General features: G+C 44.0%; 1 protein-coding gene across 1 annotated transcript in view; it reads left to right on the top strand.

The window, feature by feature from the left end:
• Nucleotides 1–18360, top strand: part of PCDH15 (protocadherin related 15) — a 309038-nt gene that overhangs the window by 213038 nt on the left and 77640 nt on the right. Inside the window, exons 20-23 of the mRNA XM_058810078.1 lie at nt 84–389; nt 2238–2462; nt 10271–10387; nt 17899–18039. Coding sequence (XP_058666061.1) covers nt 84–389; nt 2238–2462; nt 10271–10387; nt 17899–18039 — 789 coding nt within the window. The remainder of the gene's footprint in view (nt 1–83; nt 390–2237; nt 2463–10270; nt 10388–17898; nt 18040–18360) is intronic.

Genomic DNA, 18360 nt, shown 5'->3' with positions numbered 1-18360 from the left:
CACCTGGTTTCTGTCCCGTGGGCATCTCCCTCGGAGGTTTGCAATTCATGCATTAACCCATGGTTTTCCTGCTGTCTCTTCAGGCTACAGATGCAGATGCTGGGGTTAATGGGCAGGTCCACTACAGCCTGGCCAACTTCAAGAATCTGTTCAGGATCACGTCCAACGGCAGCATTTACACGGCAGTGAAGCTGAACAGGGAGGTGAGGGATCACTACGAGCTCATCGTGGAGGCGACCGACGGCGCCGTGGACCCGCGGCGCTCCACGCTCACCCTGGCCATCAAGGTGCTGGACATTGATGACAACAGCCCTGTGTTCACCAACGCCTCCTACACTGTCTGTGTGCCAGAGAATCTCCCACCAGGAACTGTCTTCCTGCAGCTGGAGGTGAGGAGGGGGTGAGTGAAGGTGGCACGTGGTTGTTCTGTGATATTCAGGGTTCTTGTTTAACTCGGCAGTGAGACTGCAGTAAAATATTGTGAGCTGGAGCATGGGGATATGTTTTTTTGCCCAGAGCAGCTGTGGCTGCTCCTGGATCCCTGGAAGTATCCAAAGCCAGGCTGGATGAAGCTTGGAGCAGCCTCAGATAGTGGAAGTTGTCCCTGCCAGTGGCAGGGGTGGCACTGGTTGGGATTTGGTGTCCCTTTCAACCCAAACCCTTCTGGGATTCTGTGATTCTGAAAAATGCTTGGCCTTTAGCCAGGTACCAAAAAAACCCTTTAAAGAAAAGATTATTTAGGAAATAATAGCAATTATGAAACTGCAAAACCTACACTGCCATCATCTACACAGGCAGACAGCTATGGGCCAAGGGGAAGAGTTTAAAGCTAAAAGAGGAGAGATACAAATCAGATGTTAGGAAGGAACTGTTTCCTGGGAGGGTGAGGAGGAACAGAGTGCCCAGAGCAGCTGTGGCTGCCCCTGGATCCCTGGCAGTGCCCAAGGCCAGGCTGGAGCACCCTGGGACAGTGGAAGGTGTCCCTGCCATGGCAGGGGTGGCACTGGATGGGTTTTAAGGTCCCTTCTAATCCAAACCATCCTGGAATTCTGTGATCCTAGCAGTGGCCAAAAGCAGGTGCTCAGGCTGGAGAGCTAAAAGCAGCTTCAGTTTCCACTGCCATTTTCCCAGAACATTGTGCTCATTTCCCACAGCTTAAGCTTTCAGTGAATTCTTCATTACTTGGGTCTGTGCACATTGAATACAATTACAGCAACACAAATAAACTCAAGATGTCCTCAAAAGTTTGCCCTTTACATTTCAGAGGGATATTTTGTGAGGATGTGTGGGGGTCCCAGTTGTCAGGGTACTGGTCTTCAGTTTCTCTGGGTCTGCATTGAAGGCACTTGAGACAGTAGCTCATGTTCAGACTCAGGTGTTTATCATTTCTTATCAGTAAAACAGTCTCTCTACTGTTGAGTTGGGCAGCTTTTCATTAGAAGGCACAAAATGGCAACAGTCTCTTGGTACAAGGTCTTTTAAAGCTAAACTATCCAATTAAGAGCCGGCACCTGGATTATTTTCCCTTTTAACCCAATAACTGATCCCACAGAGCTGCAATGGGGACTTTTCTGCCCAATTACAAAATGCCACCCAAACCCATGGAAAAGAAGGAAGAAGAAGAATAAAGAAGAAACCCAGGATGACACCCTGTGCCCTCCACCTTGCTTCCATCCACAACACACTAAAACTCCCAAACCCTCAATTTCTCACCAAGTGCTACACCTACACTGCTCTCTATAATCTATTGCACACTCTTGTGGATTCATGTCATTATAGAGCACAACACAGCACAAAGTACCACAACTCCATCAGAAGGGTGCAAGAGAGATTTATTACAGCAACATGTTGCTTTTGTACTTTTTCAAGATATTTGCATTCACTTAACAGACACATTCACTGCCCATTGGTTATAAGAAAGAAACAAAGTTCTCAGTAGGTGATGAAGGAGCCAGCTAATGTCCATATAACTTAACTTTCTCTTCATCACGTCACCATGGTGACAACCTTGGTGTCTTCCTCAGGAAGAGACTTTGCTGGCTCCCAAGAACACCAAAGAATGTCTTTCCTACAGGTTCCAGTTTATCTTGAAGTCCAGGAAACTTTCTCCATGAATGAGGGTCAAAGTCAGTGCTGCCCTGGGGGTCAGGGCGCCCCAGAGCAGACAGAGAAATATTCCTGGTGCCCTGGGTTTCCACAAGGATGGGTTTTGTGTGATGTCCCTCTGTTCCTTGCAGGCCAAGGACGCGGACCTGGGAGCGGATGTGAACTATCGGATCCGCACTGAGGAAGCCCGGGAGCATTTTGCCCTGGACAAGCACACCGGAGAGCTGTCGCTGCGGAAATCCTTGGATTATGAATCCTTCTATGATACAGAGGCAACCTTCACCTTCCTCGTGGAAGCCTTCGACAGCAAGGGCACCATGCCACCTGGGCTGGCCACTGTCACCGTCAGAGTCAAGGTAAAGGGAGCACTCCTCAGCCAGCAGCATCCTCTCCCCGAATATTCCACTACCATGCAGGTGGAACACCTGCTCTCCTCCACCTCGCTAATATGAGTCTTATTCTATTCACATTTTGTAACAGCTGTAATTGTTCTCCCAATGTGCAATTATGTAGTTAAATCCTGGATTTATGAAATCAATGAACACCGGACACAAATAGAAATGTTTTGTCCTCTAGAATCTCTAAAATAATCTCTAATCTGAAATAAACCCCTCATGGAATTGTTTGCTGCGGTGGTATTTGCAGGGGTCCCAGGATGAGGGAAGAGACAAGAATGTTGACTCCATGTTTCAGAAGGCTTGATTTATAATTTTATGATATATATTACATTAAAACTATACTAATAGAATAGAAGAAAGGATTTCATCAGAAGGCTGGCTAAAATAGAAAAAGAATGATAACAAAGGCTTGTGACTGACCAAGACAGTCTGAACAGCCGGACTGTGATTGGCCATTAATTAGAAACAAACACATGAGATCAATCCCAGATGCACCTGTTGCATTCCACAGCAGCAGATAATCAATGTTTACATTTTGTTCCTGAGGCCTGTCAGCTTCTCAGGAGAAAACTCCTAAAGAACGGATTTTTCAGAAAATATTATGGCTACAGTTTGCAAAAGTGACATGATCACTTTTCAGCCCACAAATTGTGACCTTAAGACCCGCTGGGGTGTGTTGAGTGCTGGTGTGGCACAGCACAGCCTGAATTCCAGATTCTGCTACTGGGAAATCCAGCTCTGCAAAGGAACAGCCTGATTTAGTGTCTTGGACCATGAACTGCAGTGAGCTACAGCCTCACCTCAGGTTTCAGGGGCATCCCCAGGGGTGCTGGTGTCTGTTTGGGAATGATCCACAAATGGAAACTGTTTTATCTGTGACTAAAACACTTCCCCATCTTCATTTCCCTGTGTCCAAGAGGAGAGGAGAGCTCAGATGCCTCAATCCTACCCATGGCATTCCCAAAGTGCAGCACTGTGAATCATTCTGTCCTTTTGAGCAGTTGCTTGAGTTTCTGTGAACTGTGGGAGAAAAGAGACTTTAATTGCTCAGATTTCAGTGAAGGAGCAAAAATTGTAGCAGGACCAAAAGCACAAATGTTCAGTTTAAATATGTCTGTGAAAACCATTTGCCAGTCATAAGGGTTCAGCCTGTTCTGTATCTGCAGGCGCTTGAATTGACACTTGGTTTTGAGTAATTCTGTTTGTCAGTCCCTACTGAGCTCACAATTCTTTTAGGACAGTAAATGTCTCCCATTAGTAGCTCTGGTGACAATGCCAGAAGGCCTCTGTGATGCCTCTCTGTCTGCAGAATGTCTCAGTGTGAGGTGCAGGTCACCTGTTCCTGACTAATCTGTGCTTTTCCCCAGCACATTCCACGTCATTGGCAGGAAACAGCTTTTCCATCATTCCCTGAGCTGCTTCTGTTGGACATCTATGGAGCAAATTGCTCAAACCTCAGGGTTTTTTTCATAAAAGAAACCTTTTCCCAGCACACTGAATTTTTGAAAGAATAATTTGGGTTGGTTTAGGTGGTTTTTTTTAAAGGTTTTCATGTAGGATTGTGTTCAGAGAAAAGCTGTGGTCTGATTGTGTGGTTGATTGTATTAATTAATCTCAGGGAAAATTGCAGTTCAGCTCAGTGGCCTCAGTACCAGCAGTTTGTGCACATTCAAAGGAGGGAATAGGGAATTTAAGGAGGGGATTAATAGGATCAAAAAATCAGTTTATGCTCTCTTGGAAACTCTTCCCACACATGAGCAAAAAATGGGAGCATGATGATGCTTTGGAGAGGCTGGAATACCAGGCTGGAGCCAGAAGTAAAAAGTTTAGAATAAAAGGTGTTTGGGGGTAGAACAGGGCCTGGGAGGGAGGACAAGCAGGGGATACTTTAGGTGAGAAAGAAAATAAATCAAATTTATTTTCATACTCAGTGGCAGGCTGAGTTTTACAACAGATCAGGGGACATAATCCAAAAATTATTTAAATTCTTGAGATGAAGATGGTGCTGGAGTGAGAGGTAGGACAGGGGAATTTTGAGTGGCACTTGAGAGAATGGGGGAGGACTTGTGGAAAAGCCAGATTTAATATCCCAATGTGTTGGGCAGATGTCATTAGCAGGCTTTATGTCAGGTGGCAGATATTTTGAGCATTGGTCACAAGAGGTGTCTGGATGTTTTAAATTTAGCTTAAACATGAACTTCCCAGATACAGAATTCACAGGGGTGATGGGAGAGGGTGGAGGGTGAAGGCAGAGCCCTGTGCTGTCCCTGTTTGAGATGGGGAGGATCCTCAAGACACCTCAGAAGGCTGATCCAAGAGTCAGAGCAGCAGGAGCGGGGTGCAGAGTCTTGAAATCAAGTGAGAACAAGAACAGGCCACCCTTTCCCTCCCACTCAGCATCTTCTGCTCCTGCTGCAGGAACTGGGTGTGTTTCCTATGAGTAGTTCCTCAGCTTTCCCTTTATTTACAGGCTGGCCTTTGAGTAATTACTTTAATACAGGGTTTGAGAGCCCAAATAGGAACTCAACCAAGTGCAGATGCCCCGTAGCCCCCAACATAAGAGCACAAAATTGAGCCAGAGGGAAGCAGAGGCAGTGCTGGGGCCAAGCTCATGTCACCATCACAGATCCAGCCCCTCCAACCCTGAGGACTTTATTTGTGTTATTACTGAGTTCTCCAGCCCTCTGGGGCTCCCACTGCTCTGCTCACATTTGTCATTTCTCCCAGCCCAGCTCTTCACTGCAAGCACTGTAATTTTTCCTGGGTAATGGAATTGTGTTAAGCAGCTATGGATGTCTGATGGTGTCGTCCATCATTTGTGAGATTTCCAATGGAATGAGCACACCCAGAGCCCCCTGCTCCCTGTGGCTGCAGGAGGGGGATGCACACTGGGCTGTTCTTTGGACTCTCAGCCCTGGGCATGACAAGTTACAAATAGTTTGTATTAACCTGCCCTGAACTAGGTCGAGGCACAGATTGCAGAGCGGGGCTTTCACTGCAGGAGGAATAACTTCATCTGTACCCTCACATGGGGATGGAGCAAGTCATTGGCCTCTGCTGCAGCCAAAAGGCTCCTTGCATTGTGAGGATGTCCTGGGGCTCCCTTTGGCAGAGAGAGCCAGAGGTGAATGCATGAATTCATGGAATCATTTAATTGGAAATGGCCTCTGAGATCACTGAGTGAAACCATTAATGCTGCACCGCTAAACTGTGTCCCCACGTGCCACATCTACTCTTCTTCTGAGCACTTCAAGGGTTTGCAATCCCACTCTGCCCTGGGCAGCCCCTTCCAATATCTGGCCACCCTTTGTGTGAAGAAACCTTTCCTAATATCCAACCTGAACCTCCCCTGGCGCACCTTGAAGTTGTTTCCTTCTGTCTTGTCGTCGTTTTCTGGGAGAAGAAACCGATCCCCACCTGACCCAGCTCCTCTCAAGGAGTCATAGAACAATAATCATTGCATCCATTCAAGTATTTCCAAGGAGGAATAGTCTAAGTGGCCTTGATTTCTTCCCACCACCTCAAACACACCAAGATTTTTCTCTTTTCCCCATTCTCAGGTTCATTTGACTGCTTTCTTAACATTTCCCCTGAAGCTGGAAGAAGCCATGAGGTGTCTGGGAGGGCTGAGCTGGTTTTGCTTCTTGTACACACAAGCATCCCCTCCCAATCCAGATGATTCCCAGTACTGGAAAAGGCAGAATACTTTCACTTCAAATTATTAGGATATAGCATTTGGAAGGAGCTGTTGTGGTAATAGGGTTTGATAACAGAAAGAGTTGCTCTTAAGTGGGAATTGCATTCCTAAACATAAATAATGAGAATTTCTGTGTCATGGGGTTGTAAAGCCTCTGCATATTTTATGCTGTGTCCTTCTCTTCTTATTACCAGCATTTTTTGGTATTATTTTGCCTTTTCTTGTTTGTAGAAGTGCTTTTCTCTTCTTTGTGGGTTGGTGATTGGTTTGTTTTGGAGTTTTTCAAGGACATTGTGTAGTGGAATGAAGCCATTGTCACAGGTGAAGGATTGAAAGCGAGAGAGCAACAAGAATGAATAAAAAACAGAGGGTTTCAGTTCTGACAATGCAAAAAAATGAGGATGAGGAGGCAGTGAGGTGATTGAGAACTGACTGATGATCGCAGGGGTCATGATCAGTGGCACAGGGTGTGGTTGGTAGTGTCACTGCAGGTGTCCCCAGGGCTCAGTGCTGATCTCAGGATTATTTAAATTGTTCTTCAGTGATTGTGGAGGAGCAGCCCCAGGCACCAGCACAGGCTGGGGGAGCAGCTCTGTGGGGAAGGACCTGGGGACACCGAGCTGTCCCTGAGCCAGCAGAGTGTCCTGGGGCCAAGGAGGCCAATGGGACCCTGAGGGCAGCAGGAAGAGCCACACAATGAACATCTTTCCCCATTTAAAGAGCAGCCTCATAAAACTTACAGGAAGGTGAAAAAAAATCAGCTGGATTGCCTCCAAAATATTTCTCATTTCTGGTGACACTAATGGAATAACGAGCCTGGGGTTGGGTTACACTGCTGGTAAACAGATTTATTTCTTTCCTTCCATCTCAAGTGATCAGCTCAATCATTTGCCAGTCATTTATTGCCTCGTGTATTCCATCATGAGTATTATCCCTTAATTTATAGGATGAGCTACTTTAGGGCCTGCTGAGCACTAAATGGGAAAGAGATGCAGTTGTGCCCTGTTCTGTGCAGCTTCAAAGCCCTGTGTAAAGCAGCTTGCACCCACTCACAGACAAATTTCAAGGAGCCACTTTGCCCGTATCAGCATCACCACAAGGGTTTGAACTTGGTGTTAATTAATGTGTGTTCATTATGAGAGGCCAAGAGGATGGGAAGGGACTTGAAGTTCTTGATATGCCAGTATCTGGTGAAATCAGGTGGATCATGAAATCCCGGAGTGGTTTGGGTGGGAAAGGACCTTAAAACTCATCCAGTGCCACCCCTGCCATGGGCAGGGACACCTTCCACTGTCCCAGGCTGCTCCAGCCTGGCCTGGGCACTGCCAGGGATCCAGGGGCAGCCACAGCTGCTCTGGGCACCCTGTGCCAGGGCCTGCCCACCCTGCCAGGGAACAATTCCTAATTCCCAATATCCCATCCAGCCCTGCCCTCTGGCACTGGGAACCCATTCTCCCTGTGTCCTCACCCTCCAGGCCCTTGTAAATTCTCTCTCTCCAAGGTCCTCAATCCAGTCATTGCTATCAAAGAGAATTTAATGCTGGACAGATGCAGAGAGGGAGTTTTCAGGTTTTCAGCACAGAGAGACTTTGGAGAACAAATATTTGGAGCAAGTCCTGGGCTTTGTTCTGAGCAGAGCCCAAAGCCCCATATGTGTTTTGCTTGTAAACAGGTAAATAATTGAAGATTACATCTGATGCCTTCTTAAAACACCTCTAACCCTTGCACAGAAGTGGATGCAGAACATGAGTGCAATCCCCAAGCACAGGTTCAGGAATGGGGCAGTAAACCTCCCACAAAGAGGTTGTAGGAACTCATGAAATCACCTTTTAAATGTGAGGCACAGTCCCACAAATGGGGCCAAACTGCGGCATCTTAACACCTTCCCCAGTTCACTGCTCCAGCCACATAAATCCAGGCTGCCATTAACTCAAATCCAGGCTCCTATTAATGATCAGACATGCTCCAAAATATGGAAATGGGAAATCTGGGAAATGGGTTCTCCATATTTCACACTTTCAAATACCTGGGCTTTCTATTTTGACAGTAAGGTAATAACAGATTTATGTATATAATACATAATAACATATTGACAGACAACTACAAAGCAGCCTTTGTGTCACCGCTTCTCTGGCTGCAGATTTATTCTATTTTTATACAGTTTTATTTACAAAACAGAGCAAAAGGCAAAGCATGACACCCCCAAAGCTGTCTCCCTACCACAGATACTCTTTATCTACCACTTTTTGTTGGTTTTGTTCCTCCTTGCTCCAGTGGGGCAGCACAAAAGCACTACAGGATCCTGACATCCTTTCCCTGGACAAAGATCAAGGATGAAGTGCAGAAAAACCACAATTTGGGAGGGATCCCACTTCCCCACCACATTCCTCCTTCTCTGAGCAGGACACCGCTCATTCCCAGGGCTGGTATTTATAGGAAAAAAGATTGGTAGGAAACAAACCCTGCCCTGCCTGCGAGTATGAAAATGCTGAACAAAAATGTTGGGAAGTGTGACTGTCATCTGGGAATGGCAAAGAGGAGAAACAAAGCAGGAAGGGAAGGCAGGCACTAAGGAGGAATCAATATGTAATTTAAAACTCATTAAGGCAGTCACTTGCTGTAATGCACTGATACTAACACAGGTGCTCCCCGACTGATCAAACACAGAAAATCCCTGAGGTGCAGCATTCCCAGCATAAAATAGCCTTGGGAATGTCACTGTACATGGGATATTCGTATTTTTTTGGTTTATGGGGACACCAAGGGATCTTTCATACTTGTGCCCCACTGAATTGGAAATGGAAATATTTAATATCTGGGTGCTAAACCCCCGCTGCCTCCTCCTTCAGTGCTTTGGGAAAAGCTCTCCTTGGATTCCAGTCTCTGCCTCCAGGTTCCCATGGAATCATGGAATGGTTGGTGTTGGAAGGGACATTAAAGCCCATCCCCTTCCACCACTGCCATGGGCAGGGACACCTTTCTGTCACTGGACCAAGTGACATCACCCAATTAATAACACACAACATTAAATGAGTGACACACTGGTCTGATTTGAATATACCACAAACATAAAGAATTTCTACAGGAGAATAAACTTTTATTGGAAAAAGTGTTTTGGTAGACATCTTGTTTTATAAAAGGAAAAATAAAAACCGGAGTTTATTTTTAATCTCCACACAAAGAGAAGCAACTCTGGATGACCCTGCAAAATATTTGAGATATGTTTAGGTGTATACAAATATAGACATATATTTATGTATCCTTGCCTACTTCAGGCACAAGAATTTGTGCAAATGTCCATTTATCTTTCAGAGGACATCTTATTTCCCCTTAATTTATTGGCTATTAGAGGTAACAAACACCATCAAGCCAGAGCAGCTCATTCCTTTTGGAAAATGAGCCAAGCCTGCTGCCACAGGAGCAGGTGGTGTGGAATTCTCTGCTCTGTTCTCTTGTGGGGCTGTGTTTTCCTGCAGAATTCCCTGCAGCTGAGCAGTCCCACATCCATTCTTCTGTGAATCTTCACACCCTCATTTTGTGCAGGGTTAATGGAATTGGGAGAGCCTAGGAATGGCAATCCCTATGGAGGGAGGGAGAGACTCAACAAAACCACTTGTGAATGCATCTGAAAATTTGCTGGAACTCCAGGACCAAACTCTGTCATGTATAAAATGCATATTGAATCCTTTGGTGTCCCTGGGACAGGACTAAAATGGGATCCTGGGCCCAGAGCAGGTGCTGTGGTCTGGGGGAGGCTCCTTGAGGTTTTTCACAGATGTGAATGTCCTGATATCTTGTAGCCTTATAGAGTTTCCCTTCTGTTTTTTTAGCAATAAAATAGCTTGGATTTTTGATTTTGGGATCAGGTGTTGAGTGAGAGCTTTCTGTGGTTAAAGGTTTTACCAGAGGAATAGGAATTTTCCAGTCCATTGATAGCAAAACACCCCACTGCTTTCCCTAGAAAGGAGTTTCACAATTATAGAAATGTTCAATGTGCCCCTGCAAGTCCCCAGACAGCAGGGAACTGTTAAACACTCCAGGGCTAAACTGTGACTTGTGTTTTTTGCAGGATATGAATGATTACTCTCCAGAGTTCAGCCAGAAGCTCTACAGGGGAATGGTTGCTCCTGACGCCGTCAAGGGCACCGTTATCACCACGGTCTCAGCTGAGGATCGGGATCCCCCGGTAAGGAAAAACTTCTCTCAATATTCCACACCCAAAAGGGAGCAAAATCCAACCCTCTGAAGTGCCCCTGCTCTCTCATCAACTCAGAGTATGAGGAGCTTCACAGAGGAGTAGCTGCTACCTTTGTTTCATGTCAGCCTGGCTTTGCTGCTCAGGACAGGCTGCATTTCCAAGGCTGCCTGCTGGAGCTGGAAAATCAATGCTGCAGCTCCTGGCTGTCAGGGAGGCTTTAGGAAAGCTCTTTGACCAGCTTCAGAGAGTGAGAGGAACAGGCAGGAAGGGGAGCTGGTCCTGTCTTTGGGGTAGTTCAAGAGGAGAGAACCCACAGTTTGGTGAGGTTGGCGCTGTTTGATGTCACATTCCAGCTGAGCCATCCCACATTGGTGTGGGACTGCAGAGCTCCCCATCTGCATGTTCCATAGCCAATATTTGAACCCAGGGCATTTAATTTGGGGATAAAGTTTATTTTTGTCCCTGTTTTTTTGCTGCTGCTTCCTGGTGAAGCCTTCAAGTGACGCAACTGGGCACACACCTCTGACTCATGGCCTGTTCTGAAGTTTGATGTCAATTTTTGTCATCAGAGCCTGATGAACATCAGTGCCCAGATGATCCTCTGAGGACAGGAAAAGCCAGAGCTGCTCTACCAGCCAGGTTTAATTTTTAATTGCCAGTGTTTGGCATAAGAAGGAGAATAATCCTCAGGGGGAATGTGCCCTGCACATTAAAAGCTGATGAAGTGCTTGGACACAAATCAGGTACAGCTTAGCTAAATGTGGAATGATTGGGGCTTGGGCAGCTTCTATTTAACATTAAATAAATGTTGTTGCCTTAAAATGAGATATTTTGCCCATTCTGATAAAAGCTCCATTTTATAATTGCTGTGTCTAAGTTTTGAAGACTAAGAGATCACTGAGGGGAAACAAAATAGTTCTGATTAAGGGCATTTATAATCCTCAGACCTGTGCAATCAGCATTTCCAGTGCAAAGTTATTTCATTTTTCATTTAACAACCCCAAACCCTACTGAACATTTTGTAATATTTTTTGTCACTATCACATGAGCACCTGTTGATGTTTATGAAGATTTAAAAATGAAGTTACCCTGAAGCCTCTAATAAATGCAAGGGCCATAAAAGTCAGCCAGCTATGGAGGAAAGCTTTTAAAGGAGGTTTGGAAAGGGGTTTGTTATTTTAAAATAATAGCTGGTAGTTTTGTCCCTCATCTTTTTTTAATTTTAAAAGTAAAATTACCAGGCATAAATGGCTTTTTTTCTTTTTCTGCCTGAGCCAGCCTGTGCTACTATAAAAATCTCTATTTATTTGAAGCTGGCTTTGACATTAAATGATGTCACAAAGTATTTGATGTGAATTCACTGGAAATTTGGTTTAAGAGCACACAGCCTTTTCTCTGCTCAGCAAGGGGACCTTGCTCTAAACTTGCCTTAAGGGATGGAATATTCTTAGTTATCAATACTTTACTTCTGTGGTTTGGGGGATTTAAACCTGTTGGAATCTTATTTGCAGGGTACTAATACATTTATTTTATCAGTTCAAGGAAAGAAATAAGTATCTATTAAAAATAATTGTAGCTTTAAAATATGCCTGTTTATAAGAGCCCAACTAATTTGAAGTCTCCAAGCTTGACTTTTCCTGTTGTTATTTTGCAAGTAATATATGTAATTCCCACATCCAGAATAAAAGCCCAGCCAGATTTTTCCATCATCTGCAATAAAAGCTTTTCAGACCTAATCAGCTCCACAGAGACAAGCATTGTTTTCAGCAAACCCCCACGTTGTCAAATGAATATGGATGCTGTGAGGATCCAGCTGGAAAGGCCCAGCACCTGTGTGGGATTTCTCTGCAGATAAGGCAAATTTGAATTTTTCCAGGAGCAGAAGAGCAGCTCTGGGGGAAGGAGGAGGAGCTGGGAATGGTGGCAGTGGAGGTGGGCTCTCCATTTCAATAAACAAGGATTAATTTAGGTGAAGCACAAGAGGGTGAAAGACACCTAGGATGTCGTTTTCTGTGGGTATTTCCTAAATTAATTAGGAATTTATAGCTTATAGGGGTAAGAGTGAGCTTTTACTGTTAAATTAATCCAACAGAACTTCATTTATTGGAGATGGAGATGAAAGCATCTCTTGGTTGTATTTTAAAAAATCCTTCCATCAATCCTTCACACACTGAGCTATTTACAACTCTGTGTATCTTCCATGTGTATCCATATGAACAAATCTCTGGGTGAAAATGTGGGATTTTCTTAATTTAACTGGTGCCTAAAACCTTAGGCTATCGTGAGAATATGCTGTTGATAAGAGGATGGGTTTTGCAGCAAAAACCCTGCAAATTTCTGATTATTATGAAGAGTTGCTCAGTTAAAACAAATAATTTGTGCCAGAGTCAAGCACTTCCTCAGAGATACTTTGTAATGCTTTTATTTCGACCTGTGGATTTCAAAGTGGTCAAAACCTCTTGGCCTGAAGGCATCAGAGACCTCTGATAGTTATTCTTCAGGTCCTTGGTGAAATGTCAATTAAAACATAAAACCCAGAGCTTTTCTCTAAAGGCCACAGCAAGATTTGCAGGGCTGTTTTGAGTAAATGTCACTTTAAATTCTTACCAGTTGCTCCTTTCTTTTCTAGTTTAAATTCTCTTTCTATTTGCAGCGACTGAGAATGTAAATTATGTTTTAAAAGCTACTTTTACACGTGTTATAAAATTGAAACACCCTTCTGGTCATTGAAATTTGGGAAGTTTTGCCTGAAAACTTTGTTTCCATGAAATCTGGTGAATCAACATTTTGTCCTTTGGTTGTTTGGAACAACCAACACTAGATTTTTTACATTTTTAAATTAGTAACAATTTATATAAATAAATAAATAAATATTTTTTCAAATTACTTGGTGCATCCTCAAGTTGCTCACTCTGCCTTTCCCAGAGGAGATTCTAGGTAATTCTACCTAATTCCAGGTATAAGCATGAAATATTGAGCAAGAAGCAACAAAATTAGGCCAGAGGAAATGATGAGGATAAAGTAGAGCCATGGCTGCCAAGGAAAAGCTTGGAAACAGCTTCAGTTATTTCTAAATAACTGGTAAACCTTACAAGAATAAAAAGCCTTGATTTTAAGCACATTGCAACAGGAATTGTTGAGGCAGCCAAGCATCTTTCCATGTGAACAATCCCTTTAATTTTGAGTTCTCCCTCACACATCAGCTTGGGCTTCCTTTCCAGAGGTGGTGTCCGGCTGCAGCTTAAGAAATTTTCCAGTTTTTGGGGTTTTTTAGTCCCTTGGAGTGGGTAAGCTTAGGTTGTTGCATACTGTGAGCAGGACAAGTGGTGACCCTGTGCAGGGAAGCTCTGCCTCTGGAGCACCCCTGGAATTCCAGGTGAGCAGGAGCACCCACACAGCCTTGGCTGGATTTGTGCTGTCAATCCCCAGCTGGCTTTGCCCGGCTGCCCACAATGGGATAAAACTGAGACACAGAGACCTGGGGGAGGTGGAGATGGGGTTGGAAGGAGATGATCTTCAAGGTTACTGTCCCCAGGTGCTCCAAGCCCCAAATCCAGCCTGGCCTTGGGCACTGCCAGGGATCCAGGGGCAGCCACAGCTGCTCTGGGCACCCTGTGCCAGGGCCTGCCCACCCTGCCAGGGAACAATTCCTAATTCCCAGTATCCCATCCCGCCCTGCCCTCTGGCACTGGGAAGCCATTCCCTGTGTCCTGTCCCTCCATCCTTTGTCCCAAGTCTCTCTCCATGTTTCTTGCGGCTCCTTCAGGCCACAATTTGGTCGCCCCAAATCTTCTCCTGTCCACGTGAGCACCCCCAGCTGTGCCAGCCTTCCCTCCCAGCAGAGCTGCTTCATCCCTATGCTCATCCTGGTGCCTCTCTCCAGCAATTCCATGACCTTCCTATGTTGGAGGTATCAGAATTCCAGGTGGGGTCTCACCTGAGCAGAGTAAAGCGGTAGAAGCACCTCTATGAAAAATATTTCAAGTCCTGCTTTGCTTTAGTTAGCACAAATGTGCTCAGATCTGGGTTCTGTTAGATATTTCCCAGCCTTTTCAGGGAAAGATTCCAAAGCCTGGACAAAGGCAGCACCTGGCTCAGTCACCTGCACTTCTGGATGTTGCTGGCACAGGCTCCAGGGTCCCAGCCAGCACCTACTGCCAACCATCTCTTTTTTGGGCATTTAGATCATCCTCTGTAGCTGAAGAAAACAGTCTGGATTAGTGTTGGATAAATCCCTTGGAGACAAGGAGAGTTTTCTTCCTGCTGAACATTTTATGCCTCACTGAAGTGGCCTGGTAATGAGAGATGAAAAAATGGTTCTGAGTGGTCTCAAAGCTCTTAATCCTCCAAAAATGTGGGCAGGAGGGCACCAGGAGCTGTTTGATAAATGCTCAGTTTATTTATCAGAGGGGATTCCCAGGACTGACATAAAAAGGAGTGTTTGTTTTTCCTGTATATCCCTTTTTTGATATGGGTTATCACTGTAAAAGCTGGGATATTTCTGCCATGGGCAATTCCTTTCCATATCCTGCCTTTTTTTTTTTTTATTGGAAATGTTAATAGAAACAGATGCAGAACACTAATTTTAATGGGCAGCCAGCTTCCAGGGCTGCAGAACATCCCATTTAATGCTTTATCCATTCTCCCAACACCTCCTGAGGCTTTCCTTCAGTGGAGCTCTTTTGTCAAATTGGGAGTAATTGTCCTTTTTGTCTTCCATGCACTCACTAAAAGTAACAGGCTATGAGATATTCAGTTAAAGATTTCACTGCATTTTAATTGGAGGTAAAACCATTTTCAGACTGGCCAGACCTTGATCTTTTAAAAGCTCTTCCTGTGGAATTTCAGTGATATGAAACACAAGCTGCAAATTCCAGGAGTTCCTCAAGTAATTTTATCTCAAGGCTTTAAAAGTTGGTGGGTTTTTTTGTGAGAGTTTAAAATTCAGACTTTCCAGCTTTAGTAATTCAGAATTTCAAGCCCTCTTGTAGAGTTACCTACTATAAAGAGTAAAACCCTTCAAATTTTGGGGTTTATATGAATGAAATTAAGGTGGATTTACACGAATGCACCATTCCCAACCCTGAACTGGTGTAAGACCCACCAAACTCATCCACCTGCTCTGGGCTGCCCCATCTTCCATGGTTACTTTGAGTAAGTTACAAAAACCAGTAAAAAGTAAGTTACCAAAGTAAGTTACAAAAACCTGTAAATTTGGAAAGTTTAGCACCACTTTCTATTTTTTTCCATGGCACTAGCTTTACAAAACTTTCCTTATTGAACTCCTTATTATACAAATTATTCAGATTTGAGTTGAAATCTACACATGGAAATAATATATGGAGATTAACCTGGGAAATAACTTTGTGTTCATGATGCTGCCATTCCATACTGGTCCTTAGGCGTGAAATCCAGGCACATTTGGGATCTTCACCTGTCAATTTCAAATGAAAACAAAATCCATTTTCCCCCGTTCTTTCCTGGGCCAAGAAATGTTGTGTCTGTAACCAGTTTGAGTCCCAGAATGGTTTGGGTTGGGAGGGACCTTAATTTCTGTGTCAGAAATAAATAGCATTTTCCCCAAGCAAATGGAATTTTAAGGAATCATGCAGCCATGGAAGAAATAATTGGAGCTGGATGAGTTTTTTTTAAAGTTTTATGTTAGTCCTGAATCTCAGGGAAACTTTGGAGAGAATGAATGTGGTTCCTGCCAAGCACAATCCTTGCTCTGTGGTTTGTTTGGGAATATTATCAGCTAGATTCAAGTTTTGCTGCAGACATAATAATGCCTCTAAATTAATTTAGAACAGAGGCAAAAGATGATTAATATTTCAGATAATTAAAACTCGCTTCTAAATAGATTTCCCTGGGAAATCTCTCTGGAGATTTTTCTAATTACATCAGTGCCAAAATGCCATAAATAAAAAATAAATCCTGGTTTTGTTATTTTTCTGAAGTGACAGGAGCAAAGTGTACTTGATAATCACATCAGGAACAACAATAACCTGATGAGATTTTTGTTTATTTAATCACAAATTACCTGGTGTGAGGAGCTTTAATGATGATGAGGATTCTTAGTCTTCCAAGCAAGTTTAAGGCCATTACTCCAGCCCAAATAGTCTGGATTTCAGCAGGTAATTTGCTCTTAATTATAACATTGAAGAAAAATGACTGAAGCAGGGAATGCCAGGGGGAAAGCTGATAATGAACTCTGCTATGCCGTGGTCCCAGAAATTTCTCACTTTTTCCAGGATTTGCCCTCTGTAGCATGTGTGAAGTGCTTTTAACTATGAACACAACCATTTATTAATTTGCTAACCACTGGAACATGCCTGGCAGACCCCATTTGGGATGATTAAAGTTGCTGATGGCCTCATAAACCCTGCCCAGGCTGGAATTCCTTGGAGAGCTCCAAGAGGCAACGCTCGAATGACTTGTGTTGGATCAGCAAAACATTGATAGCATTTAGTGAGCTCAAATCACTTTTGCAGCCATTTCCATTGCTGTTTACAAAAGGAAATGTTCTGTTTCCATGTAGTTTGTGGCTGGCATGGGACATAGAATATATTCCCAATCCCAACAAAGCACATCATTGAATACAGGTAAAATTCAGCCATCCACCATTAATGATGTTTTGGCTGTTTAAACACAACATAAAGGTCAAAGCCTGATCTGAGCTTAAGACTCAGAGGCAAACAGAAAATTAAATCATGCTGTTGTAGGACAGAAGTAAATCTGAATCTACTCCCAAATATATTTGGGAAATAATTTCATTGGAATTTTGTAAAATGTCCTAAATCTCTGCATAACCAGATTTGGCATGCTGGAAAACCATTGTTCAGACATTAATGTGCAAAGAGGGAATCTGTCCTAGACCTCCTAGTGTGGATTAAGAGGCAGATGAGACATCCTACAAGTAGCTGGGAGAAGTTTTCCCATTGCAAAATATGGTTCTCATGAGCGACTTCACCCTACCAGGTGTCTGCTGGAAATGAAACCCTGCAGAGACAAAACCCTACAGGAGACACAGAGAGGAGATCCAGTTCCCCTGGAGTCTATGGAAAGAAAAGGGTTCCTTATGGAACTAAGTCTATGGGGAGGGTTCCTTATGGAACTGTTTAAAATCCATCTGCAAAACAGCATTTTCTTCAACCACTGCTAAGTTCCTTAAACGAGTTTTATATCAAGTCAAAATATTTTTGAAAGGTATTTTAACCAGCCTTAAGCCATGCCCATCTTGTGTTTAAAAATTTCATTTTTTATAAAACACTTCTGGGTTTAAGTAGGTGACATTTCAGCCCTTTTCTTTCCAAACCTCTGGTGATTTTTCCTCCTGGTCCTCTCAGGTGTTGTCATGGAAGGTGTTTGGTGGGGATTGAAGGGGTTGCTTGGGACAAACAGCAAGTTTTGCTTGATGGCCTCACCAATGTTAGATTTTAATCCTTCAGGAGGTGTATAAAACCCCAGAAATCTCCAATTTGCCTCTTTTTGCCTTCCAGGGCACCCCAGCGAGTCTGGTTCGCTACAAGGTGGATGTTGTCCAGTTTCCCTACAGTGCCAGCATCTTTGATGTGGAGGAAAACTCTGGACGTGTCGTCACCCGAGTGAACCTCAATGAAGAGCCCAGCACAGTGTTCAAGGTACAAATTCAGCTGCAGTGCCTCAAAATTCCCTGGATTTGCTGGGATTCTTTTACCATCATGGTTCGCCTTTGTTTTTTTCTGTTGCATAGAATGATTCCAGAATCATTAAGGAAAAAGACCTCCAAGATCAAATCCAACCTTTCATTGGCTTTCCGTGCAAAATTTCAATTCTGTTTGTTCCTTTGTTTCCACCTTTTTCTCCTGGCATGTGTTTTGTGCCTTTGTGATTTCAGGAATGTCTTGGAGGGATCTGGTTGCACCTGTTGGGAGAGTGGGGAAAACAGGGAGGCACCTTGGAGAACCTTCATTTTCCCCAAG

Source organism: Ammospiza caudacuta, chromosome 9 (genome assembly GCF_027887145.1).
Source record: "Ammospiza caudacuta isolate bAmmCau1 chromosome 9, bAmmCau1.pri, whole genome shotgun sequence".
NCBI lineage: Eukaryota > Metazoa > Chordata > Aves > Passeriformes > Passerellidae > Ammospiza > Ammospiza caudacuta.
Note: the sequence above shows the minus strand (reverse complement) of the source record. Positions and strands in the feature narration are given on the sequence as shown.